At 36.4% G+C, this 27,662-nt stretch overlaps 1 protein-coding gene across 2 annotated transcripts; it reads right to left on the minus strand.

Moving 5' to 3' along the window:
* LOC129312115 (suppressor of RPS4-RLD 1) lies at nt 1-27,662 on the minus strand. 2 transcript variants are annotated; one of them, XM_054954707.1, is made up of 23 exons: nt 27,271-27,661; nt 27,029-27,138; nt 25,825-26,468; nt 25,620-25,664; nt 25,402-25,503; nt 25,236-25,316; nt 22,893-22,959; nt 21,710-21,810; nt 21,485-21,592; nt 20,181-20,251; nt 19,964-20,020; nt 19,109-19,217; nt 18,634-18,714; nt 18,046-18,132; nt 10,748-10,954; nt 4,108-4,436; nt 2,589-2,675; nt 2,418-2,517; nt 1,639-1,730; nt 1,524-1,562; nt 1,333-1,423; nt 781-878; nt 1-698 (listed from the first exon to the last, which is right to left on the minus strand). In XM_054954707.1, exons 1-23 carry the CDS (start codon nt 27,390-27,392, stop codon nt 410-412), a joined length of 3,117 nt encoding a protein of 1,038 aa, XP_054810682.1. In that variant the 5' UTR covers nt 27,393-27,661; the 3' UTR covers nt 1-409. The 2 variants fall into 2 exon arrangements, with proteins under 2 accessions (XP_054810682.1, XP_054810683.1); XM_054954708.1 differs by lacking the exon at nt 10,748-10,954 and having other exon boundaries at nt 27,271-27,662.

Here is a 27,662-nt window from a genome sequence, read left to right on the forward strand (position 1 = left end):
TTAGAAAATAAAATCAACTTAGCTGAAATTGGTCGGTCACAGCGTTCTTGAATTAGTTCAGAGAATACAATCTTGAATTATACGAACACAACCACGCACTTTGTGGGTCTGGGGCGGGTCAGTTCCAGACTTGGGCCTTCCATCCCATCATCTCATGCCCAGGGCCAGACGGCCACACCCAAATGGAAAAATTTTGTGGGCACACACAGGACATAGGTAATTGACAGTCAACTTTGCAAATTAAAAGGCTTTGTTAACAACCCATACACATTATCTTTATTTCTCTCCAAACTTTACATAATTCCGAAGAAAATAAAAAGATCCAAATCTCTTTGAGACTGAAAGATCAGAGGCAACGGTACATTATTCAATGTGCATTTTAACTCACATTGTCATTGCCATGAGGAGTTCAATCATTCGAAGAGCTGAGAGCAGCAACAACCGATCCTGTTGTTTCAAAAGTTGATGCAACATCCGGATAGTCTTTCCATGAGGTTGTGATCTTCAAAGATGGGTATAGCCAACTTTTAACCGATTCCATAAAGGAGCTTGGATCTAGGTTCAAAATGGCTTCCCAATCCACCTGTAAACCTTGCGGGATGTTTCCTGTGAACTCCATATTGGCAGCGAGCAATAGACCCAGCATAACTACAAATCCAACTGCAGCAGATCCTCTAGACAATGGCATGAAGTTATACCTGGGGAAAAGAATTCAGTTAGATTTACAGAACCAATTTCAAATGTCTCAGAACAAGATCACACATTTTGATGATTGCATACCAGTAATATGTCATCCTTAAAATGGCATCTCTCACGTTTTCAAGCACGTCGAAGTCAGCAGATCCAAAATTTTCACCACAATAAGCATTGCAGAGAGCCTAATGGTATCCAGATGAAAGGTAAAAGTCACTAATTGTTTAGCAACATGAATAACAAATCAAATTGAGACGAAACTTCAGAATATCGCCAATATATTTCTAAAGTTAGACAACTTTTGTCGAAACGTTAACGGTGAATGAATTATAAAGTGATAAACTTGATCACTGGTAAAGATGCCAAGGAAACATTATTCTCTTAGAAACAAAGTAACAAATCACATAAATGGTGATATAAAGAGTACTTGATACATGGAAATCAGGAATAGGAAGGGGAATTAGGGGTAAAAAAGTGGTTTGGGAATTTAGTTATATTCTCTATAAATAGAGCCAACAGACATGTATTCCCCGTCTCGTGGATATTTTCTTATTTTAGTGCATTCTCTCCTTTCATGAGTATCAGTATTTCTATCAGCTATATAAAATATCAAAATATTGCTTATTATGAGTGGCATACCTCCCATGCCACTGCCATTTCAGTGTCAAAATCTTCCCATCTTGAAGGTGTACAGGGTGTTTTAATAGCAAAGTCAAAACCATGTTCACCCCTGAAAATAACAATAAAAGATATAAAGCACGCACACTATCGAATGGAAGGAAATGGGCAAGAAAATAACTTGACTTTCCACAACAAAGCTTGGTACTAACATTTTTCCAATGGTTATCCTTGTCCCTTCAAGCTGCTTCCTGAAGCATGAACACCCAAAAAGTAAGCATTTGCAGAGATTGTTCTCTAGATATTATTTCCATTAGGCACACTTACCCTTCAAATGCAGTACTGTTGCACCAAGTAGCCAACCAGAAATCCTCACCAACCACCCTATGAAGATCAGAGCATGATTTTGCATGCATGATCTGCGCATTAAAATTTAAAATTTCAATTTTCATAGGAGCATTGACAACAAAAATATATCACCAATCACACATGTTATCATGATTCATGAACAAAACAAAATAAAAGATCTACAGCAATATAAGCAAATAAAAATTCCTGATGTTACTTTGATTTAGAAGTTATGAATACCTGAGCTTGGATTGTAGTGTGATGGGATTTCATCTTTCTATCAGTCAATCTATAATTTAAATCCTATGCTAGTTAAAAATTACAGATTATATCTTCAATATTTATCTGATTTTTTGGCCAAGTTAATTTATCTAATTAAAAGGAAAAGGAATGCTCATTTTGCTTGGAAGTTTCAACATAATGTGTACATCAACCCTGTCCCCTGACAAGGCTGGTTTAGGTTCTTTATGACACCTAAGTTCTCCTCAAAGGCTCAACATGCCTCCAGAATCCAGGTCTACAAGTATACTACTGCAAGAAAATTTAAGTAATATAAAAGAAAAACAAGGTATTCCCTGCAGGCGCAACTTAGATTTCATCACCCCACAAATTAAAGGCTTAACAAGAGTTATACTGTGAGCATGACATGCAGAAAAGCAAACATTTTCTAAAGGTGCATCCTTTGGGATCACCAACATGAAACATGTGATGTTACAGCAAAAAAACACAAGATATCAGTCAACAATTCAACAACTCACATCTTCTAATTTCCCATCTTTGGAAAGATGGATGATCTCATCTGTTGTACTGTACACAAACGATCTCTCTTTCATGATAGTCTTTGCAACATTTAATGTCCTGCAGAATTATAAAGTTATGAGAATTGCTCAAGCCAGTAAACTAATTTAGAACATAAGTAGGCTTTATACCTTTCATAGTGAGGGAAATAGCGGATAACTTTGGCTTGTCCAAGAACCAGAGGGGTATGAGAACCAAATCCAGAGTTGAACTCTTCACTGCAGTGCAAGTGAGCTAAAAGACGTTAGAAATCCAAGGAAAGATCAATTTAATCAGCCCAAGTAATAATATGCAGAAAAAAAGGGAATTATAACCTAAGTCTACGGATAAATATACATGCAAAATAATATGAAGGACATCAAGTAAAGGACAAAAATAAAGCCACAGCAAAAAAATTTAAAGAATCAAACTGGAGCAATCAAATGAGAATGGCCTAAGATTGGTTTCCTGTTAAAAAAAAAAAAGGCCCATTAGATGATTAAATTGCAACAATTATAAGCGAAAGATCTAAATTAGTTTCCAGTTAAAAACTTAAAATGGTAACAAATTATCAGAAGAAATTTTTATGAGAAGTCCAGTCCAAATAATGAGTTTTGGTTTGCAATAGAGAATGATTGAATGGAGGAATGGTTTAATTGATCAATAATTTGTTAAAAAGATATCATAATTAACCTATTCAAGAAAAATACCGCACTTTATTAATGTAGAAAATGAACTGATGAAATATGACCTTTCAGGACATTTAATTTACAGAATCTTAAATACCTTAGCATGATCATATTCTCAGGATTGGTGTCCCCACGAATCATGTTCCTAGGAATGTGACTTTCCAACATTTGATTTTACCACCACCACCACCACCACATAATTTACTTATTCAACAGTTATATACTTTGTCAAATAAAACATTCTCTCCATATTAATAATTTTTTATATAATATTATTTATTATATTAATTTCTCATTATTTATCTTGCCAAATGTTTTATTTATAGAAAATTTTTATTTTTCATTTATTTTATCATTCTACAACAACAACAAGAAGAAGAAGCTTTATCCAACTAGGTGGGATCGGCTATATGGATTATATGGATTATTTTATCATTTATTATATTTTATCATTCTACAATTAAGTATAATTTCTTAATTAATTAATTATTATTTTTTTGGAAAGTATCTCAAATGAGAAGGGATAAAATATTCTATCATTTCTAAAACAGTCCATCCTCACGGGAATCAAGCGTTGTCATCTCTCCCATGGAATGAAATGAAGGATTCAGAAATATATTTTTAAAATCTGAATCAAACTTGGGAATGTACAATTCCTATTAGAGATTTCCAGGAATCCAAAAATTATTCCCTGAACCAAGGCCCCCAAAAACAAATTCATGTTAACGAATAAGAGAGATGGGACTTCAAATATAAGTAGAATTTTTGCAAGTTCATTTGACCATAAAACACACACCTCAAGATTAATGAATATATAGCAGTATCTATCAACAACTCAGAAAGAGAACCATAAGAATTGACAGATATATGAGAATCTGTGGGCATTTAAAATTCAAAGAAACATAGGCAAAATATAAAATGCTAAAACAAAACATAGGTTCACTGCCACATGATCAGGAATCATTAGCCTAAGATGAAATACCTTAGCTTGTTAACCCAAACAACAGGGTCACAGGGCTCAGAAATCTGTCTCCATCTAACAGCCGATGAATAAACATCTTGCCATGATATGGAGCGGAAGTATGATCTATCATCTATAATGCCATATGAAGGTGTTTCTAAGGCACTGCTAGTGCTACATCCTGCACCTCCTCTATTCTGACTAGCCATTTGAATTCTCTCCCTTCTCCTAGACCTTTTGCCATGCTTTGAGTTGCTTTTATTAGAATATTTCCATTCTCCTTGCAGAGATCGCCAAGCTTTAGATACCTTTTGTGCAATTTCAATAGCTGCAAATCCAGCCATACGATGCTGGTAAAATGAGGAAACGTTAAGATTCTGATAGTCAAAGGTCATATAAAGATAATATTACCATTTTGAGAATAACTACAATCATTGACATTTTGGACCAAAGTACATTAGCAAGCATGGACATTACAGAGGAAAACCATAACATGTGGTTATTCTAAACCTAGTTTAAAGACTGAGTCGATAAATTAAATTGGATACTGGTTTCAAATAAAACTAAATTAGATTGTAAACAATGGTGCCAAAGGAGCCTAAAATAAAGATACAATTTACTGCATCAGGATATCAAAGCAGCACCATCAGGATTAATTATAAAGACTACCCATCAACAAACAAGACAAGGACTGAAGTTAAATCTGGCCCAAACTCAGTGACCAAGTCTGTTTTCTGGAAAACAGGAACTCCTTGTTTATTTCCTTAGATGTTGACAAACAGAAAGGTAGTGGCCCCTTCTCTTACCATAATTGATACATGCAAATTAGGAATAATAGGGGTAAGTAGGGGTCATTGTGAATGAAGTGTTACTTCTCTCTATTTCGCTTCTACCTCCATCAAAGGTATCACAGCCTCCTCTTTGGCCATGGAGGAGCCATCAAAGCTTCAATCTTCCAATTGTATTGGTGAACTGGAGCACACCTTGATCTTCAACAAGCTACGCTTGAATCTACCAACACTTGTCTAGCCCAACACTCTTAGGTTATCTAGGAACTCAAACAAGCAACTTTCCATCTTGCGAAGTCTATACAAGCTATTGATGCTACGTTGTCATCAATGGTTGTCGGAAAATCAATCCTCATAGTAGTCACAGAGTGAGCAAAACTGAAGCAAGAGACCACAGTGGAGGAGCACTAGTAAAAGTTTGAAATACTCTTACCACACAAAAAGTTACCAAAATCCACTGCCATTAATCCAAGAATTGTTCGGTTCATCAATCCAAGAACCCTTACTAATGCAATGTATTTTGCTGATCTTCAAGACAGGTATGGATGATAGAAGAAGCATGAAGGTCAGGAAGATGAACATCTCCAAGAATTCAAGATTCCAACGCAAGAACACAGAAGTACAGAGAAGGGAGTCAAGATTCTGAGAGCCATGGATTAGAAATTGCAAGGATTAGAAAACTCAACCAATAGAGATAGATAAGGAAAAGGAGCCTCCCTTCAGTTGTGAGGGTGATGATGGATTTGGCATCCTCCAATTTCGTCCTCAATGTTTCTTGCTAAAGAACCAATTGTTGCATCTTCGATCCAACCAAGAACCAAAAATATCTTTGGGCTTCCATTTCACCAAGGGGAAGCTTCCATCGAGCTTGAAGATCCTCCCTATTGATGAAAAACCAATAATTTCAATTCCTCAATTTTTGCAGTTTTTCGACTTGACTCACCGTAGCCTTCCATCCACAAATGGTGTCGATGAAGGCTTCCTCCGCCAATAGTAGCTTCTTCAATTAGTTGCACCTCACTTTGGAAAGGCCCATTGAACCTATAGTCCTCCGTCGATCATTGACTCTTTTCTTTTTTATGTGATAAAGATGTGCACACATCTTTAGAATTGGCAACATTGCAATGTTCGTAGAGCTACACTAAGGAACAAGAGGTCACCGAAAACTTCCCTCAATGTTGCATCATCCTAGTGATGTTATCACAATCCACGACTCTTTGAACTCCGAAAATCCTAACTATATCATTGAAGATGGAATATCAATTGACGAATGCAAAGGATGACCTAGAGGTGAATCGGGTTGAGGAATCTTTGTTTTTAGGTTGGGTAGGGTTGTTGAAGGCATTGACTCAAGTAGTGTTAGCAAAACACTAATGGATTTCAATTTTTCATTGAGCAATCTTGAACCTTTAGTGGGGAGGGAGAGCATCTACCACCATGTGTTTTTAGGATCAGCTCTTTCAACATTGATCGTGCTATACATACTTTAAATTTCCTCTAAGTGTTCTCAACATGGCAACAAGCAATGCGGCAAGCAAGTCACTTCTAATATGTATGCATTGGGAAGATGAATTTGGGCCTTCCCAAAATGATCCAATAGTGCAAATGCCTCACAGTAGTAATTGGAAGCTAGATGTGGACCTCCGCACAATAATGCATCAAGTCCAATTTAAGGGCCCCATTGTTTCAAATGTGATTTTGATGCCTTTATGGACATTTTTACAACATTTTAACAACTTGAGTGCCTTCCATGAGTTGTTTCCCAGCAATTTTGAGGTGTGGTTAAAACATAATCAACATGAGCCTAGTGAGTTCTGTGAAGTTGAATTGAAAATGGGCTTTTGGTGCGTGAAGTATAGAGTTGTTAAACAATTATAGATCCTCTCTTCATTGGATTTTAGCATCAACAATCCTATGTGGAGGGTGACAATTAGGAAGCACGAATACACCAATTTTGGTGGTGTATCTGTGTTAGATACGTACTAGACACGGACACTTGCTCTGTGCGAGTACGTTTGTGTCCAACACGTTTTCTTTTGGGCGGCACGGCGGGACACGGCTTCGACGCGGGACATTGTGTTTTGCATAAAAAAATTGCCTAAAGCCCTAACTTGCTAAGCTTAAGCAGATCGAACCTTGCATAAGCAGATCGAACCTCACAGATTCTCCATTCTCTCCTAACTCTCAAACTTGATTGTCCGTCGATCTCTTCTCACTGAGTCCCAGATCATGCCATCGTGCTCCTTCACAGACCCTTGGAACACGCTACCGTGCCTTCTTGTTTGCACCACCGTGAATGCATTCTTGGTCGCTCAGCTCATCAGCGTTGATTCCAGGTTCTTTCGTTCGTGAGCTTCGCTTCACTGGTCTGGTCTTCTCTCTCTCTTGTGTCTCAACTCTCACATTGAAACTGAAAACTGAAATGAGTTTGTTATTTTATTGTGTTGCTCACTCTTTATTTCAGCTCAATGATCGGTGCTCGTGTCTTTATTTGTTTAAGCTCACATGCTCTTTTTTTTTTTTAACCAAAGCTTACATGCATTTGTTCTGTACTTCTATTCCCCTTTTCTAAATTTGACTTTTGTTCATTAATTTAATATGTTGCATTGCAATGTTCATATGCATAGAATCTATGCCCACTTGCTTTCTATCTTTATATTATTATCATATTATGTTGCTCAAATCTCAATCTGCATTTCAATGATTTTAGTCCTATTTGATTTTAGTTTATTTCAATTTTTTTTAATTAGATATGGGTATAACCAGTAGTTCTAGGGGAAGTATTAATTCAGCAGCTTGTTATTCTTCTACAAATGAGCTACAAAAAGATGGAACTCCCTTATGGTGCTAGGTTACTTTGGTGAATAAAAATAGAGACATACCAAGGGGTGGAAATAGATATTGGAGGTGGAATTATTGTAACAAAGAATTTAATGGCTCTTACTCTAGAGTTAAGTAGCACTTGTTAAAAACTTTTGGTGAAGGAATTGCTATATGCCCGAAAGTTGATGAGTATTGCCTAGTTGAGATGAGAAAATTACAAGATGCTGATGATAAGACCAAGCCAAAGCAAGTACCATTACTACCCCCGACTAAAGGTTCATCTTCCTTACATCCTATGACAAGTGAACGTAATCAAAGCAAGAGAAGAGCAGTAAATCCATTAGAAAAGGCCTTCCAACAAGGGGCAAGAGAAAATCTACATGCTAAAATTGCAAGAATGTTTTATACAGGTGGCTTATCTTTTCATTTGGCACGCGATCTATATTTTATTAGTTCATATCAATATGCTGCCAATAATATCATTCCTAGACACAAACCTCCTAGTTATAATGCATTACAGGGCTCATTGTTGCAAAGAGAAGGAACTCACACAGAGAAGTTACTTGAATCAATTAAAGGAACTTGGAGTTTGAAAAGAGTGCGCATGGTCACGGATGGATGGATAGATGCTCAAAGGAGGCCTCTGATTAATTTTGTGGCTGTATTTGAGGGGGATCCCAAGTTTTTGAAGGCAATTGATGGATCCAAAGAATATAAAGACAGACATTTTATGGCTAACCTAATGCATCAAGTGATTGAAGAGGTCAAGCCTCATAATGTGGTTTAAATAATCACCGATAATGCATTTGTTTGCAAATTAGCAAGTAGACTTATAAAGGCCGAGTATCCCACCATTTTTTGGACACCATGTGTTGTGCATACGCTCAATCTTGCATTAAAGAATATATGTGCAGCAAAAAACACAGAGGCAAAGGAAATTGTGTATGATGAATGTCATTGGATAAAGGAGGTTAAGGATGATGCTGGTTTTATTAAAACATTTATCTTATGTCATTCTATGCAATTGGCAATTTTAATGAATTTGTGCCATTAAAATTACTTGCCATAATTGACACTCGCTTTGCATCCACAATTGTTATGCTCAAAGGACTCGAGCTCATTAAAAGTTCACTTCGCACAATGGTGATAAGTGAAGCATGGAATGCTTATAAGGAAGATAATGTTTGAAAGGCAGCCACAGCGAAAAATTTGATTCATAATGAGCCTTGGTGGGACAAGGTTGATTATATACTTTCCTTCACTAGACCAATTTATGACATGCTTTGGATGGCTAGCACAAATAAGCCTATACTTCATTTAATTTATGAAATGTGGGATTTAATGATAGAACAAGAGGAGGAGTCCATTTGCAAGCATGAGAATAATGAGCTTTCTGAGTATTCAGGTTCCTATAATGTTGTCTATAGAATCATTAGTGATCGATGGACAAAGAGTTGCACTACCCTTCATTGTTTTGCACATTCATTGAATCCTAGGCTAGTAATATTACTATTGCAATATTTATCATTCATGAATTATTTAGTTTTGTTCTTAATACTTTTTGTTTGCAAATGTTATAGGCATTAGACACCCTAATGGCTTAAAGGTGCTCCCAATAGAGTTCCTTTTCATTTAGATAATGAAATATCATCCAAGAGAGTAAAGTGCCTTCATAGGCACTTTACTGATCCTAAGGAGAGAAAGGTGATCTTCCAAGAGTTCTCAAAATTTGTTGAAAGTTTAGACTTTTATTCATCATTTGATTGCTTGCAAGATAGGTGGAATTTAGAACCTAAAGAGTGGTGGTTAAATTATGGTTCTTTCACCCCATTTCTTCAAAGGCTTGCATTGAAACTTCTAGGCCAATTGTGCTCTTCCTCTTGTGAAAGAAATTGGAAAACTTACTCCTTTGTTCACTCATTGAAGAGAAACAATATCACTCTTAAAAGAGCTGAAGACTTAGTTTATGTGCATACTAATCTGTCTCTTGTCAAGGAAGAGTGAAAAGTATCACATTGGGCAAAGTAGAATGTGGGATACTGGTGGAGACACTATGGAGTCATTTGACGTTGTCAATAGCCTTGAGATGGCAAGCTTGTCATTTGATAAACCCATTTTAGACCAAGAAATTATAGGAGAGCCTAGTAATGTAATGAAAAATGAGGATGATGAAATATAATGTACTTGGTAATACTTTGTATTTTGTTGAATTGCTATGCACTTTTGATAGTTGACATGTTGCTTACATTTATATAAAAAAATTTGTACATTCTTGTACTTGTATCCTAAAATTTTTAAAATTTTCTGTATCACTGTATCATGCCATATCGTATCTGATACTCGTACCCGTACCTGTGCAGCCTAGGTGACAATGGGCTTCTGGATTGAAGGACAATTGCAAAAAGCTTAGGCTTTTGATGTCCATTAATTTTGCTTTCAATTATTATTATTATTTTTTACCAAGCCATAGTAACTTTTGGTCTAGTTAACTAAAAAAAAAAAAATCTTTAGATATATATATTTTACCTTCTACTTTTGTACTTATCCTCGAGAACAAAGATCTCTTGTTGGGAAGAGTATATTGATACATGGGAATCAAGAATAATAGGGGCAATTAGGGGACTTAAGAATATGAGGATAGTTTGGGTATTTGGTTATATTCTCTATAAATAGGGTCCTAAGGATATAATGGTGCCTTTGTGAATGAAGTGTTATTTCTCTCTCCCTATTTCCCTTCTACCTCTATCAATAATCCACCTACTCATCTCAATGGGATCTAATATATTTGAACTGAAAAAACAACCTTTCTGATGTAATACCACTTCTCAATGATTTAGATACCCACTTGGAGACCCAAAAACAGTTAATCAGAACTGAAATAAATATAGTTTCACATAAGTTCATCAACCCACCCTTCACCTTGGCGATTTGTAATTTGATTTCACAATATAAGATAATGCGATCTTGAGGAAAAAAGGATTTGGTGGAAAAGAAAGGAAAATGCAAAAATGCATATAATAAGCCATGATATATAATGTGAATAAGTTTACCTGGCGTCTATTAGGTAGAAAACCAGGGCAATCATACTGAATTTTCTTGCCAATGGAATCTGCAGCCCGTATTAGAGTAGCCTTTTGTTTTGTAATGGCAAAATCTTGCTTTCGAAGCTTCCACTTTTTTAAAGACTCACGCAAGGGAGGCTGCCTATAAACTTTTTCACATACATTCTTTGGATGCAATTTCTTGCACCAATAGTCCTGAAAATAATGATGAAGCACATGAATATTGCAAAAGTGGGATCCAAAACATTTTTAAGAAAAAGAACTTCCAACATAGTTTTTTTTTTTAATGCATTTGAAACACCAAAATCAACTATATCTGTAAAATTTGAAAAAATGAAGCACTGAACAGATCTTCCGGGAAAAAAATGAAAATTGAATAGAAATTAACTACAGAATTATATTCAGGGAAAGTAATCCTCAATACTGACACTTCTTATGAAGCGAAAGTTGCCACTAAGAAGAATTGCTTTGACTTCCTCATTGAATTTGCCATACAAATGTCAAGCATGTCATGCAATTGCTCACATAACCAAGCCCCATCACCTGAATTATATCCCTATGGAACCTGCTACCATGAACCAATATTACAGATTGATTAGGAAGATGATACCCACACTCACTCCAAGTCCCTAACTACGTGGAGAGCTTTATACTTGAGGGTTATAATCCTAGTATTTTGTCCTCTTAGGATGGGTATATAACTATTCCACTAAGCCTTTAAGTACTCAACACTCAAAGCACTGAAAGTATTAGTTATGGGATTGAAGCTAGAATTCAAGAGGAAATACAAAATATGGTATCAGAGGCAGGTGTGAGTCTAGGGTTTTTGAGTGCGTGCATCTAGGTTTTTTTTTTCCCTGGGTCATGTTGTGCAGTGAGCCCCTTAAAGCATCCGTGGTCAATGTTGTTCGTGATGGTAGAGGGCACTTTAACCCTCACCACCAGCCTAGGGAGGAATACAAGGGCCCAATTATTTGCATAATTTCATAGCATATAAGATCTAGTTTAATTGAGCCTTTAAGCATCACCTATGCATATTTGTCTAAGTATGGTATTAACCTTTATTGAGGGTATTTTAGACATAAAAGTGACTTTTTTCAAACATTTCACTTGAGCATTGGAATTACGTCTTTTAATGTGTCAAGATGATTAGTGAAATTAGTTTTCTTAGATTCAATTTAGGTTGGGAATTATTTAGTGCAGACACACTTTAAGATTGTTTCTCTAAAGGGTGTGAATTTACCTTCAACTTGAGTCAAGTGTGTATACAGCTCTACACTTATGTCTTGGCTTTATATTTCACTTTATATTCTTAAATTTAATATTCTCATTAAGTTGAATTAAAATGTCACATACTATAGTTGAATTGATTATTTCATTATCTTGTGACATGGGTTAAAGAAGTGAAGGGTAGAAGGCATCTAATAACTTGCATCAATTGGTTACATTGAATGGAAAAAGGCACCACATTACATTAGAGGAAAAGGTGTAGGCTAAGATTAGAAGGGTAAAGCATGCTGGATCAAACTAGCATTGGAATAATCACCCTTTCCCTCAAGTTGCTGCTTATACCTGGGATAGTTTGGCCACTTGACTCTTTAGTTAGAAGACTCACAACAATTCACTACTTTCCTACACCTTCCTTCACTTTCTCTCGAGCCAATTTCATCCATCACTCCTCTCATTTTCTCTCAACTTTCTTCATTTTTCCATCACTTTGCCTCACCATAACTCTCTCAATTCATCACCAAATCATATAAGACCACTCTTATTCTTCTCCTCCCTCCAAATTCGTCCAAAACCTTTTACTTTTGCATTGATCTTCGGCTTCAATCCATCAAGAAGATGAACGTAAGTGAACTCTCAATGAAAGCTTACATGGTAGACTTGGAGATGGAACTTGAAGTCTAAAGATCAAGGAGATTTCTAGGAGGAAGATGAAGGGAAATTGATTTCAAGATCATCAATTGGCTAAGAACACTTTTACTCTAGTTTTCTCATTCTTAATCGTGTTGCAACTCTTAATCTAGGTTGCAACTTTGAGAGGCTTGTAGCTCTAATTTGAGTTCATATGTTCTTGAGTAAGAATACTTGTCTGTTTCTCTTTTGTTATGACTCGAGGCTTTGATCCATTTTCAATATGATAATTGCATGATTTTGTGTTATTGTATTGATAGTCTTGATTTTGCTTTACATAATCTTGTGAGTAACTTTTTGACTAAGTCTTAGTGGTTGCCATAATCTTGTAACCTTCCTAAGCACTTTCACTCTTAGATAACTTCACAAACAATTTGGCTTAGTTCTTGGGGAAATGACCTAAGTTGTGCCCACATTAGGGCTCACTTGGTTAAATAAGTTGGTGCAAAGCGACATTGACACCACCAGGTCCAATGGCAGTTGGGCTTTTTGACAACAATGCAACAATTCCCATCAAATCCCAGCCAGTCTGACATCTAGGCACCCTCCTTTCGCATCTTCTCAATCACGCATACTTTATTCTTTGCTATATTTGTATATGTATGGGGTTGTACTCTATTTTGTTCTGTGTTGTGTGTTGGCTTTTGGACCAATCATGTCGAGAGCATGTGTTCCTATTTGAAGTGATGGAAGTGCTTTAATGGGTTCTCTTGAGTATCAGATCTACCATGTCCAATTCTACACATATCATAACAGTGGCAAAATGAGGGATTTTCCTTCAAGCCTTAACAATGTCACAAAATAAGGCCATGTTTGGTATAATGAAAGGGTTTTTGATGAAATTGAAATTGAGATTGGGATCAGAATCGAAATTGAGATCAAAATCAAAATTGGAATTGGAATCAGTTTTAAAAGTGTGTTTGGTTTGAAGATGGAATCCTGATATAATTTTAATATTTGTACTTCAAATAGGAAAAGACCAAAGTGCCCCTTGTCTATATTAAAAAGACCTCCTTTATCCCTTGCCTTATTCTCTTTCCTTTCTCACCAACACCATTAGTCCAAGAAGGACCGAAAACTCATTGGAGATTGAAAAGAAAAACGCATGAGAAGATGATGTTGAAGGGTGCCATCAAAAAAATAAGAAAATTGCATCACTTCTACCAAACTTGCCTCATTATTATTGCAAAAATCCAATATGGCCATCATCTCACCTAATTTGTATAAAGCAATAAGTAACCCCTAATAGAGTAGAGCCAATAAAGCAAGCAATACTGGTGTGAGTGCTAGAACATGAAGGGAATAGAGCATAGAACAGTAAGCATGCATGGAATAAACATGCACATGGCAAAGAACGGTTAAGGCCCCTTGATCCTATTCATCTATGGCTTCCTTGATCTCTGGTTCTTGTGGCACCAGCAAATCGCAGCCCATTGCTTACACAAGCCTCTACATCCTCAGCAACATTATTGGCCTTTTGGACGCCATAGCTCTTAATGAAAACAAGGTGTTTGTGGTCGGACATGACTGGGGAGCCATTACTACTTAGTAAGGAAGGGAAGAGGGAAAAGGTCAAATTAGAGGTAGAGGTGCAATAGGGAGGTTTGAAGATAAGGGTAGTAAGGTCTAAAAAATGGATTCCAGAGAATTGGATCAATTCCATGATCAGTGATGGAATTGGATTCCTGCATTTTTGGCAAAAATCAAATTTCTTAAGAGTTACAACTCCCACCTACCAAACATGGTTAGATTAGGATTCCCTTTCCAATTCCATTTCCACCTTACCAATTCGACAACAACAAACATGGCCTAAAATAGTGTGGATTGTTGACTCTGAAGTCTCTAGCCATATGACTAATTCTCATGAGTTGTTTACCACTTACACCTTGTGAGTTGGGAATGCTAAAGTCAAGATTGTAGATAGCTCATTAGCACCTATAGCAGGGAAAGGGAGTATTCAAATTTCGGACTCTAGTGTTTGGAATGTGTACTCCATGTGTCTAAACTTGATTGTAATTTACTTTTAATCAATCAATTGACCAAACAATCCATTTGTTATGCTAAATTCCTTCCATCCCATTGAGTATTTCAAGACCCATCAAAAGTGTCAAGGAATATGAGGAGCTCTACTATTTTAAAGTCAACACTAGAGTGGGTAATTGATCGGTTATTGGTAACTCTGCATCCACCTCTAAAATTAACGATTTTATGTCATGTCATAAGAGGATGGGCAACCCTAATTTTCATTATCTTCAGCAATTGTTCGCAACCCTGTACCCAAATTTGAATATTAATGATCTTAATTGTGAAGTGTATGAACTTGCCAAACACCATAAAACTTCCTCTCCTAGAACCAAATACACACCCACAAAACCGTTCACCATTTCTAGTGACTTGTGGGGACCATCTTGTGCTCCCAATCATGCTAAAAAACATAATCCATTTCCTTTATTGATGACCATACTCATGTTGAGTTTATCTTTTACGAAACAAGTCAGAGGCTGTCTCCACGTTCATGAGTTTCTTTAACACGATCAAAACTCAATTCAACACCTCCATCTAAGTCTTACACATTGACAATAGTACTGAGTACTTTAACCAATCCTTGAGTTTGTTTCTCTAAATGCATGGCATAGCCCATATTAGTTTTTGTGCCCATACATCCAAACAAAATGGGGTTGCAAAAAGGAAAAATTGCCATATACTTGACGTTGCTAAAGCACACTTGTTTACTTCCAATATACCCAGGTTTTATAAGGAGAAGCTATTTGAACGTGACCTACCTAATTAACCGTATGCTTGGTCAAATCTTATGTTTTGAAACCTCTCTCCACAAATTACAAAGTGCTTTCTTTGCATCCCATATTGAAACCACTCTTTCACTTCGTGTGTTTGGTTGCATAACCTTGGTCCATAACCACCAAAGCACTAAACTTGACCCTTGAGCTACCAATGCATATTCCTGGCTATTCTACCACTCAGAAAGGATACAGATGCTTTGACCCAATCTCAAAACGCATATTTGTCAACCTTAACGTAACTTTTCAGGAAGATTTTCCATTCTATCCCAATCCTTCGATTTAAGGGGAGAACATAGGTGAATCTCAGACTTGAAGACAAGAACACCAATAACCTAATAGAGAACTGGTGCTTCCGAAGCTATGGTTCCCCTAAACCATTACCTTTACCCACCCTAATTGAACAGCCATCCTCTCTTATGCCACAACCAGAGGAACACAAGCGGACAAAGGAGTTGCGAAAAGACTACAATAGGGAGAACTATCAGTTTACACTCAGAAAAAGAAATCAAAAGATAGTGAACAACTTCTATTTGAAGCACCAAGAGAGTTGAAGCAAAGGTAGCTCTTGAAATAGAAACTCATGGAGACTTAGAATTTGGGACAACTCTTAAAACCCCAAAGCTAGATAGTACAGAATAAGTAAATGAATCTACTGATCTTAATCTTCCTATTACTTTAAGAAAGCAACCTCACTCATGTACTTTCCATCCGATAGAGAGGTTTGTCTCATATAATGTAACATCTCCTCAATATCGGGCTTTTGTAACTAATCCTGATAAGGTGAAGGTACCTGAGACTATACAGGAAGCTCTAAGCATCCCTAAATGAAGAAGCACCGTCATGGAAGAAATGAGGGTCTTAGAAATGAATGAAACATGGGAACTCGTTCAACTACCCAAAGGAGAGAGAACAATGAGTTGTAAGTGAGTGTTCACTCCAAAATACAAGGCTGATGGAATTCTTGACAAGTAGAAAGTACGCTTGGTTGCAAGGTGGCTTTGCCCACACTTATGGTTTAGACTATGAAAAAACATTTTCTTCGATGACAAAATTGAATACTATCAGAGTCTTATTGTCTATAGTTGCTAATCTCGAGTCACCTTTTCTCCATCTTGACATCAAAAATGCTTTTTGAATGGAGAGTTGAAGGAAGAAGATTATATGACTCTACCTCTCAGTTAATGTATCCTTATTGTCTATGTCAATCACAAAATACTCATGGGAGATCACTTTGAGGAGACAGAAAGAGTGAATGTTTCCCTTTGCATGGAATTTGAAGTTAAAGATCTCAGGAAGCTAAAGTATTTTCTTGGGATGGAAATTGCTTGATCAAGAAGAGGAATCTATGTTTCTCAAAGAAAATATATACTTGATCTTCTAAAAGAGATGCATATGTTGGGTTGTAGACTTGTTGAAACCTCTATTGAGGTCAAGAAACCAAAGAAGTTGTCTAAAAAAAGAAGGAAAAAGAGAAAGATGCCAAGGGGGAAGAGAACTCATATGAGGAAGGTGAAGAAGAAGAGGAGGAAGCTAAAGAAAAGGAAGAAGCAACTGACAAGGAGAGATATTAGAAGCTTGTTGGAAAATTGATATATCTTTCCCAAACAAGGCTAGATATAGCATTTGTTGTCAATGAAGTTAGTCAATATATGAGTTGCCCAATGAAGAGTCATAGGGAGGAAGTCTACAAGATTGTGAGACATTTGAAAAATACTCCTGGTAAAAGGCTATTCTTTAAAGAACATGAGCAAAGGGGCACAGAAGTTTGCATCAATGCGAGTTCAGGTAGAACCTATAAAGATCAATGGTCAACCTTCAGCTATTGTTCATTTGTGTAGCTAATTTAGTCACATGAAAAAGCCAAAAGCAAAGAGGTGTTTCAAAAAGCAGTGCTAAATCTGAATTGAGAACTTTAGCTCAAGGAATAATAGAGTTGTGTCTGAAATGAGTCTTGAATGAAATACAAGTTGGAGCAAGCTCACCATTGAAGCTCTATTGTGATAATAAGGCTACCATCAGCATGGCCTTAAATCTAGCACAACAAGACTAGTCTAAACATGTAGAGATAAACCAAAATTTCATCAAAGAAAAAGTGGAAGAAGGAGCTTTATGTTTGACCTATTTGCCTACAAAGTTGCAAGAAGCTGATGTTTTGACTAAAGGTTTACTTGGACTAACATTTGAAAATTACATAAGTAAGTTGGACATAATTAGTATCTATGATCCAACTTAAGGGGGAGTGTGGGAACATTAGACTTTATTGTAAATATTGTCTAGCCTTTATTAGTATTTTATTAGGCTTTATTGAACTTTATTAATAATTATTTTCCCCATGTGTATATATAATCAATATGTACCTTAGTATAATTATCAATGAGAAATATTTCCTCTCTCAATTCCAAATATTCTAATATAGAACCTAGAGGATATAGCCACTTGGCCCAATCCCTTCTTATCTTTCCCCTTTCTCAAGAAGTTATGACAAGCCTATGCCCATTAGATACTCCCTAGAGGAATAATAATGCAGTAAGAGTAAAGAAAAGCAAAGTACAAATTTATAAAGTTTACCTTAAAAAGTGGATCAATATCCCCATCAATATCAAACCAGCAAAACTCACTGTTAATCTTTGAGGCTGTGTAAAGAGCAATCTCTTTCTGCAAAAGAAGAAAAGTTCACGCTTAACATCACAAAACCATGTTTATAATGAGTAAAACTTAGCAAGAACCATGCTAACGCTAGTTCACCACTATCAAATAACATCAATATAATTTCATTATTCCCTAAAACAAAGAACATAACCAGTCAATATATGAAGCTCAATGAACTAAAAATTGAAGGGAGGCAGACATATAGGTGGCTCTTAACATTTATATGCATAAAAAGAAAGAAATATGAGGAATGAATACAGAAGGAAACAACACCATTTTGATGCCAAAAGAAATCGGCCAGTTCACAACATGCTCTCAAATTTGTATATCAGTAGGCTTATCTCATTCTTGCTATACCTTATTGCCACTTGTGGAACTTCACTGCTTAGTGCAAATTGACAAGGACTAGTCTAAACTTCGCCAGCATTTCTTTTCAGCATACGAAATGTGATGATGTTCTGTTTGATACATAGAATAGGATAAAGAAAGTATCAGACTATAACAAACCTGATAAAAGGCAAGGCATTGGAGCACAAATTTTTCCATTGAATCCAATTCCAAATCAAGTGCAGCATCATAGTCCTTGACCTGTGACCATTAAATAAAGTTATTGAACCAATAAATGTATACCGGAATTTGATAGAAACCAGGAACTCTGAAGAGTTTCCAATGTTGTATGCCTTATTGGGAGGCAAAGAAAAAGAAAAGAAACAAAACAAGTACGCCTTCAGCTGCTATAGCCAAGGCCCCATTTCAAAACCCATATCTTGCCTACCTACTACTCTGCATGCTCCCTCCCTTTATTATTTCTCTGGACTAGCTTATTTTTAGAGGGTCACTCATTTAACTACACATGTCCTCCTTCCACTTTTGAAGGTTGTCCTGCCCGCTCACTACCCTTACACTTCGCTTTTCCCTTCAAGAATATAATTTCTTCATTGAAGGTCTATCAGAACTTGAAAACAAAAAGAAATTTACATACCGCCTCTTTGTATTGTCCAATAGCATGGAAGCAGGAAGCTCGCAAATATAAACTCTCAACATTGGCACCATCAATGCTCAACCCAATTGTCAAATCCTTGATAGCCTTCCTGTCATTTAAATCAAGAAGTAAAACACAGGATTCCGAATCAGTGCATGTTAAGAAAGTAGCAAGTATTTGAAAGTAATTTACACGGACTGAGGATGTTATTACAAATTCAAAGCTATCAACAAATCATCAGTTTACTGGTCCAAAAAAAAAAAAAAATCATCAGTTTTACCAGAAATCGCTAGCACCCAATCATTCCATGCAATATATATATATATCTAAATTTTTAGAGTGCAATTCAAAATGGCAGTCACTGACCACTAAATCCACCATCAGATTATAACATAGAAATAAATTATATTTATAAATACATGCTTTGAGACTTCAGGAATACTTGCAAGAAAAATTCCACTGAAGTGTGTATATTTTCCGAACCAACCATCTTTTCCAAATTAAAAATAAAACACACTCTGAATGGGGTGTGAAGGATCCCATTTCAAGTAAAATAATAATCAGGAAAAAGAAAGCCAAATATTTCAAATCCTCCTTCCTTCACCTCTCCTTAGCCCCTATTGCTATTCTTAACTGTTATCCCCTCCTAGAAAGGTAACTTTTTCTTCATGTTCTACCATTCAAATATGCTTACCAAACAGCTTATAAATCTTCCAATATATCTCAAAGTTTCCCTTACTATTGTTCATGGACTGAATCATCAAGACTCGTGAAAGCTCTGACCAAGTAAGGAACAATCATGTTGGTTAAAAATAAATCTATTCCATATATTAGCAGGTATGTTGTTTTAGATACCTGTGCTCTCCCATTGCATGAAACAACAGGCCACGCAAATGATAAGCCTTTGCAAACCTACCATCAAAACATAATAGCAATAAGACTCAGCCCACTAAAGTACGTTGAACAGGCACAATGTACATGTCAGAGAGCCACAAAAAATATTGATAATAAAAACAATAAGGTTCATTCACAACTACGTCGAATCAATTTTCATAAGAAAAAGAATAATTACCTCCCATCAATTTGCATGACATAATTTAGACATTCCTGAGCTTTTATTGGCTTTGCTAAATCTTGATAGAACTGCCAAAAATACATATTCAGAAATCAGAACAAAGATAGCAATTAAAATCATCTAGCAATAACAGAAATAGCTATCTGCCTCTATGTTGCAAAGGTAATATGTACCTAGTAGGGGCACAAGAATATGGTAATTTTCTGTGTGTATAGGTTGTGGCTACAGCAAAATGTACTATGAAAAAGAATATTTCATTCTAAAAAAACTTTAACACACAGAATATTTTAAAATATGTAAGACAATCTTCACAACAATCAAGACAAAATTAAATAACAAATGTTATACCAGATATATAATTGATCAAAATACTGATTGAAGCTTTATAAATCTAATATGATCTCGATGCTTATATAACATAATTAAAACTAAGATTTAACTTCAGGTCTCTATAACTCAGCGTGAAAAATTTGTAGGCAAAATTACTGTTTATCCAGACAAAATTACTAAATATCCCCCATACTTACAACAACAACAACAACAACAACAACAAGCCTTTATCCCACTAGGTGGGATCGGCTACATGGATTGCAAGACGCCATGTTGCTCTATTATTTATCAAGCTTTTAGGAATATTATTAATTAAGAGATCGCGTTCAATAACTTTCAAGAGTTTTCTCTTAGGCCTTCCTCTACTTCTCTTAATCGAACTCAAAGTTATATGTTCCACTCTTCTCACTGGTGCCTCCCTCGGTCTTCTTTATACATGCCCAAACCATCTCAACCGATTTTCTACCATTTTTTCCGCAATAGGTGCCACCCTCACTTTTTTGCGTACGTGCTCATTTCGAATTTTATCTTTACGTGTATGTCCGCACATCCATCGTAACATTCTCGTAAATATCCCCCATACTTAGAAAAAAAAAAAACAACATAGTACTTATTTAGGGGTACCAAGAGCAACCAACAAGTACCATACCAATTAGGCATCTGATACAGGTTTATCTAGTACCCATGCTTCACAAATAACTTGTTTAAGAAAATGTTTAAATGTGAGCTAATCAGCTATGGGATAACTACTTCAAGTCCAGTGAATCTATGAAACAGAACAAAGGTGAACAAAAATGAAAGAAAAGAAAACATCATTAACAGAGGTGACAAAGAGCATATACAACAGTTCACATATTAAATCAGAAAATAAAATGTAGAAAGATGATTTGGGTTTGTCAGAATGAAGCTTTCCATCTAAGTTCAAAACTTCTAACCGTCCATCCCCTTATCAACAAAAGGTTCAAAGATACCTGTGTCAGATGTGCCCATGCTTCAAGGAAATTTCTGTCTAGCTGAAGTGATTTTAAATGTGCTTCCTCAGCTTTCTTGTATTCACCAACTGAAGATAATGCTAAACCCTGTGAGAGACAATATTAGCCACCAGAAAGAATGAAGACTTCATCTCAAGCAGAAAACCAACATCAGACACCAGAATTAATGAGATTTCCAATTTTAAAGCTTTAGTTGCGACTCACCAAATATGTGTAGGCAGACTTATTATCCTTCTCTACCTTCACACAAGCTGAGAGGTCCTCAATAGCAGCATCAAACACCTTAAACTTGAAATTAACAATTCCTGCATTGAATAATTGAATTTTATGATAAACATATTATTCAGAATGCAGACAGATCTTGGGTGATTCTTTCTTGGGGCGAGGAATCATAGGCTCCATGGTAAGACCAGATTTATGAAGAATCAAACTACTTAAAACATAAAATTCTTAATGAGACGTCAACAAAAACCAAGGACATGCAGACAAGATGTTATATGAGTACCAAACTTGAGCAAGATTATTTTTAAGGAACTTAGCGATAGCCTGATTACCTCAAAATGACAATTTCTGTTTCACTTTTTAGTAATTGAGCGTTGCAATTAGCTCAAGTTCAAGAAAATTGTATATTTGGAGCTCAACGCTTGTTCAAAAATTTACAGATGTCACCTGAATTTCCATAGGAATGTTATGCAAATTCATTCTGGGTTTCCAAGTTTATTAAATTTCTATCCACTGGCTATAAATGTAGAATTTTTTCTTTTTTTAACACAGGATAATATGAATGAGAAAGACTACAAATTGATGCCATATAAAACTTAGTTCCTCTGTCTTGACTTCTAGAAGGTCCCACAACATATATATATATATATAGAGAGAGAGAGGCAAAATTGATGGACCAGGAGCGACCCAACCAGGCCGAGTTCACTGTAGAAAGAAAAAGACAAGCAGGAGTGATGAGCTGGCAGGGAGGGGGCAAAATTTAACTGATTCTGACAATTATAGTGAAGGGGAGCATGCACTGAAAGCATGTATGGACTGCAGTGGAGAGTACTAGCCTGTAGCTTCTCAAAAGCTGGCAAGTGTGGTAGTGGTACTGTGTGCCTGCTTCTGTTTTCTTTCTTTTCCATGTTCTCTTTTCAGTGTGTTAGGCTGCCATTGCTGTGATTTTTTTTCAGTGCTAATTCCTTCATTCTTTCATTGAGATTGGGTGAAACTTGGATATTTTGACTTAATATAATATATCTCACATCATTCTCTCCATCTTTTAACCCTGGTTCCACAGCTTAAAACCCAATTTCCATCAACAATTTAATTTTTTTAATCATAAATCAGTCTCCATGCAGCAAAATAGGGGAGGGGGGTTGACTTGGTGATATAATGCTACCTCTCTCATGTAAGATATCTGCTGAGTTGGGTTCAAACTCTAATGCCTTGGTCAAGTCTTCAATAGCCTGTTAATCACATGCAAAAAGAAAAAAGGTTGCCACAGTTATGGATTGTTATTTGTGTAACAAACATCATACAATACTTGAAAGAGAGGCATGACAGCAGGTATCAAATGTTTCCTCATATTTTAGATTTGTTTTGAACAGAATCCAACATCTCATAGTGCATGGAAAGACGTGAATCTATCACAGGACTCTTAACCAACTGCAGTAGTTTTGAGCCAACAGAATTAACTGTCAAAGAACTAACGTAGAAGCCTTAGCTCTTCAGTCAGGCATGTACCTAGGTTAAGCAAATTAGGGGCAACGTCCCCCCCCCCCAAAAAAAAAAATGATTTGCCAATATATGAGCAATATATGTGTCTGATGCTATTCCCCCGTGGGAGTATTCTTATTCAGCACAACCAAAACATTAAAATTAAAATTAAAACTAGAAAACATGCCAAACAAGTAATCAGCATTGCAATATCACCACACAGGATACTAGGATATCAAGCGAGATTAATGGAGGGAAGCATGACTGGATACTAGGATCAGTTCACTAGAATATCACTCTCCTAGAGGGGAAACAAGCATCCTATTACAAAGCATTATGAATGAAGGACCAGATTAATAGATTGGGTCTGTTGAAATATATCTCCCACCATTTTTTTTAATAAAAATATTTTACATATTGACCATAAAATAGATTTTATAAAATAAATAAAACACAATAAATCACCAAAAAATAAAATAAAATTTTTAATATATATATCTTCATTTTCTAAGAATGACCAACAATTTCTCACTCTTACTATTTAACAAGATTCCTTTTTTTAGTTCTTTAATTATACCATAAAATTACTGTAAAACACTATTTTATAATGATGTTATAACAAATATAAATGATAACTTTGCTATAGTTAACCTTGTTGCGTATATAGAGAAAAAAATGCCAAAAAAAAAAAAATAAATGGCTGAAATTATAAAAACATTCTACGCAATTACGAATAAATGAATATGATTTTAGTGTCCGATAATATTTTATCACCTTTATCATATATATACACGACTAAGAACTACATCAAAACTTCCCTTAGAGACACAATCCCCAAGTGATCCCTATACAGCTGACCCCCCATCCCCTCAGAAAGCTCAAAAAATCACCTTAAAGCAAAATCTTGACTGAGGCTAAAGTTAGCTAACCAGTCAGCACAAGCCTAGCCCTCCTACAAGTATGTTTAAACTCAATCAACCAATCTGCACATAACTCCAGAGCAGTCAACTTCAACACCAGGTTACTTGCTGCTCTCTCCTCTCCTAGCTTTGTCAGCATGCAAATTGCTGTTGCGAAATTGCTTTCCACCACCAATCTCCTAACCCCTACTTGCTTAGCAAATCTGACGCCCCACAGCACTCCCCACAACTCTGCATAAATGGCCGAGCAGCACCCAATTTTCTTGGCAAAGCCAGCAACCCATCACCCTTTCTCCTCTCATCATCCACCACATCCTGCTAAATCCATGCTTTTCATGGCTCCATCAAAGTTCAGCTAGAACCAACCACTTTCAGGTGAACTCCATTTGACCATCACAATCTCCCTCACATGCCTAACCCCAGCAACAGACTTCCCCAGTTGAATCACTTCCCAAACATAGTTCCAGATGATGTATACAGGATTTGCAGGCACAGTGAAGCCTTCCTCAAACAAATCCTTGCTCCTCCAATGCCATGGCCACCAACAAGTCACAACGAATACTACGCCAGTCAGTGCCTACCTTCAAATTACAAGGAAACCATTCCTTCTTCTCCCATGTAGAGAACAAATTACTCACATCTTTCCTTCCCAATCCGTCCCAGACTTTCCTTCCTTCCACAGTCTCTAAAAGTCTCAGGGCACATTCATCATGTTTTTTACATCAAGATAAATATATTTATTTTGATACAGTTACATTTATATAATTTTTTATTTTTATAACTTCTATTTATTTTAAAACTTTAAATAAATTTTATTATTTAAGTAAGTAAATGATGTTTTTCTTCATTATTATTATTAATTATTATAATTTTCAGCCCCACCAGGTCACCCTCTTATTAGCCAAAAAAAAAAAAAGTCCCCCCAAAATCTTGTTTGGTTGCTGTCCCTATTTCCAATGATGCAGTATTATAACCCATACAAATTTAACAGCATAGTTAAAACAAATACCATATATTATATTGATTTCATGTAATAAAACCAATCAATTGTACGAATTATCAAAACAGCAATTGTGATATAATAACCAAGGTAAGTCATCCTTCACCTCAACAAACTCCCCCAAAGCAGCCCGGGCCTGACCTCTCCTTTTCCATGCCTCACCAGCAGCCGGATTACATTGTATAGCCTAAAATATACATCAAGTAAACTAAAAAAATAAGGGGAAACGCCCATATCTCTATATACCTGACAGAAAGTGTTTGCTTCAATACCTTAGTAAAATCAGATATTGCAGCATCAAGTTCTCGCTGAAATGCATATGCTGTCCCTCTTCCTATTAGTGCCTCAGGATATTCAGGGTCCTCTTTCAGTATCTGAGTATAGATGGAGAAAAGGTTACAGATGATTATATGGTAGCAAAGAGCAGGCAACATAACAACCTCATGAAAATATAGAAACCATGAGTAAATATCACTAGTGACGATTGCACCTGGTCAAAAATGGATACTGCGTGGGCATATTTTCCTTCATTAACCTGCAGATGGATTTGAAAGGTTAAATATAATCTTAAACACCTAAATGCAGTTACAAAGCATCTGTCATATGCAACAACAACTACAACAAGCCTTATCCCACTAGGTGGGCAAAGCATCTGTCATATGATTATATTAATTAATTAAAAGCATGACACAAACCTCTGCTATACCCCTTGAGAGTCGAAAATCTACACTGATGGACTTTGACTTTGAAATCCGAGCAACACAGAACTTCTTATCTCTCCTTGCTTCATCATTTATTTTGAGGGAAAAATTAAACTTATTACTTGGCTTTCCAAAAATTTCAGTGATGTCAAATGTGTCACTACTTGTAGATGCTTTTTCACATGATTCTGAGGCGTCACTTGAGTCGTTACATGATTCAGAATTATAACTCAACTTATCAAGAACATCAGGGCTTCCATTAGCTTGATCATTAAATTTATTTGAGTTCCTATCTTCATCATGTAATTTATTTCTTGAATCAAATTTATCATCAGACTTCAGGCAGATCTCAGATGTATCAGTAGCAATATCACATAATTCACCTGGATCGCTCAACCTATCTTTAGTATTACAGTTTTCACTTGAGTTCCCATTACTGAGAGAATTTGATTCAGATTGAGGCATGGGTGCCCCATGTGTTTCATACTGTATGATGCAGCCTTGTTTTTCTTTTGTCAAAAGCTCTTCAAGTTCTAGCAACTGCTTCAAATCTGCAGACTGATGCAGAGCATGCTCATAGCCTTGCTCCCATATCAACAGAGCATCTTCTTTCTTCCCCAAAGCGCAGAGAGCAAGACCTAAATGACAATAAAACTAGCATGAGTTCAAATGACAGGACATCTACCTATCTGTGCGCGAGAACATTGACGTAAACTTCCAATGTAAACAAAAGGATAGCGCCACTATAAATTGTAAATATCAGGAACAAACTCAAGGGAAGTTGTTTCCAACGAAATCATTATTAGCCATTCATCAACCACCTAACTCTTAAGTGAACTTAAATCGTCCATCCCTGGAGCTGCAGTGAATTAATCATTTCGTCAATAACACTTATTTATCTAATTAACTAGTCATGAAAGATCGCATATCAAAAAATTTCAATAGAATAAAAAAACTGCACCAATCTCGCCATCAGATGAAGTGAACAGTGACAGTAAAGTTTTAACGGATAGCACAGTAGAAAACTGGCGAGGCATTACAGACTGATCCTTACTCCGGGGAACTTGTTCAATTACAAATTTAAGCATTGATTAAGCTGAATTAGCCGCAGAATGAATTAAAGCATAGATGATGAGGGGGCCAAAAAAAGAAGTTAAAGGAACTGAAAACTGGTGAGTAATCGGACACGAAGAGAAACCTTTGAGAATGTAAGCTTGAAGATGCGCAGGGTCAAGCTGAAGTGCTCGGTCGCAATCCTTAACTACGTGTTTATGAAGCTCTAATTGGCTGTAACAAAAGGCTCTGTTGCTAAAAGCAACGTAAGAACAAAAATTGCACATCTAATTAGTTAGCAAATTCCAATAATTAATCGCCAAAAGTGAAGATCGATCAAGTAACAAATCGGACAGGAATGGAGCTTCAAGGAAGTGTGATACACACCAGACGTCTTGGACTGCAGAAGACTCAGAAATAAGCGAATCAAGGATTCGAATGGCCTTGGACCAGTCCTTGGAGCTGCAGAGCCTGGCCAGCTGAACTCGCTCGGAGATAGCAGGAGCCATGGTTGAAGAGAAGATAAGAGAATCGGAGGGCACAGATCAGAAAGCTGAGCTTATGAATTTCAGGGCGTGCTTCGAAGTTTCAACTTTCAACGGATCCGATTACGATAGATTTGGGGCTGGAGACAGAAAGGGTAAAACGGATAATGCGATGGTTTGCCCAAATCGCAGGAAAGCAGTAAGAGGAAGGAGAGAGCGAAAGAGAAACGGCGTCAGTTGACGCGCCGAACGTGGAGGCAGTAGGTTGCCCCGTTCACGAAAGGAGTTGTTTTG

The sequence above is a fragment of the Prosopis cineraria genome, unplaced genomic scaffold (assembly GCF_029017545.1).
Source record: "Prosopis cineraria cultivar Desert tree isolate PC_DT_omini unplaced genomic scaffold, ASM2901754v1 PC5, whole genome shotgun sequence".
NCBI classification, from domain to species: domain Eukaryota; kingdom Viridiplantae; phylum Streptophyta; class Magnoliopsida; order Fabales; family Fabaceae; genus Prosopis; species Prosopis cineraria.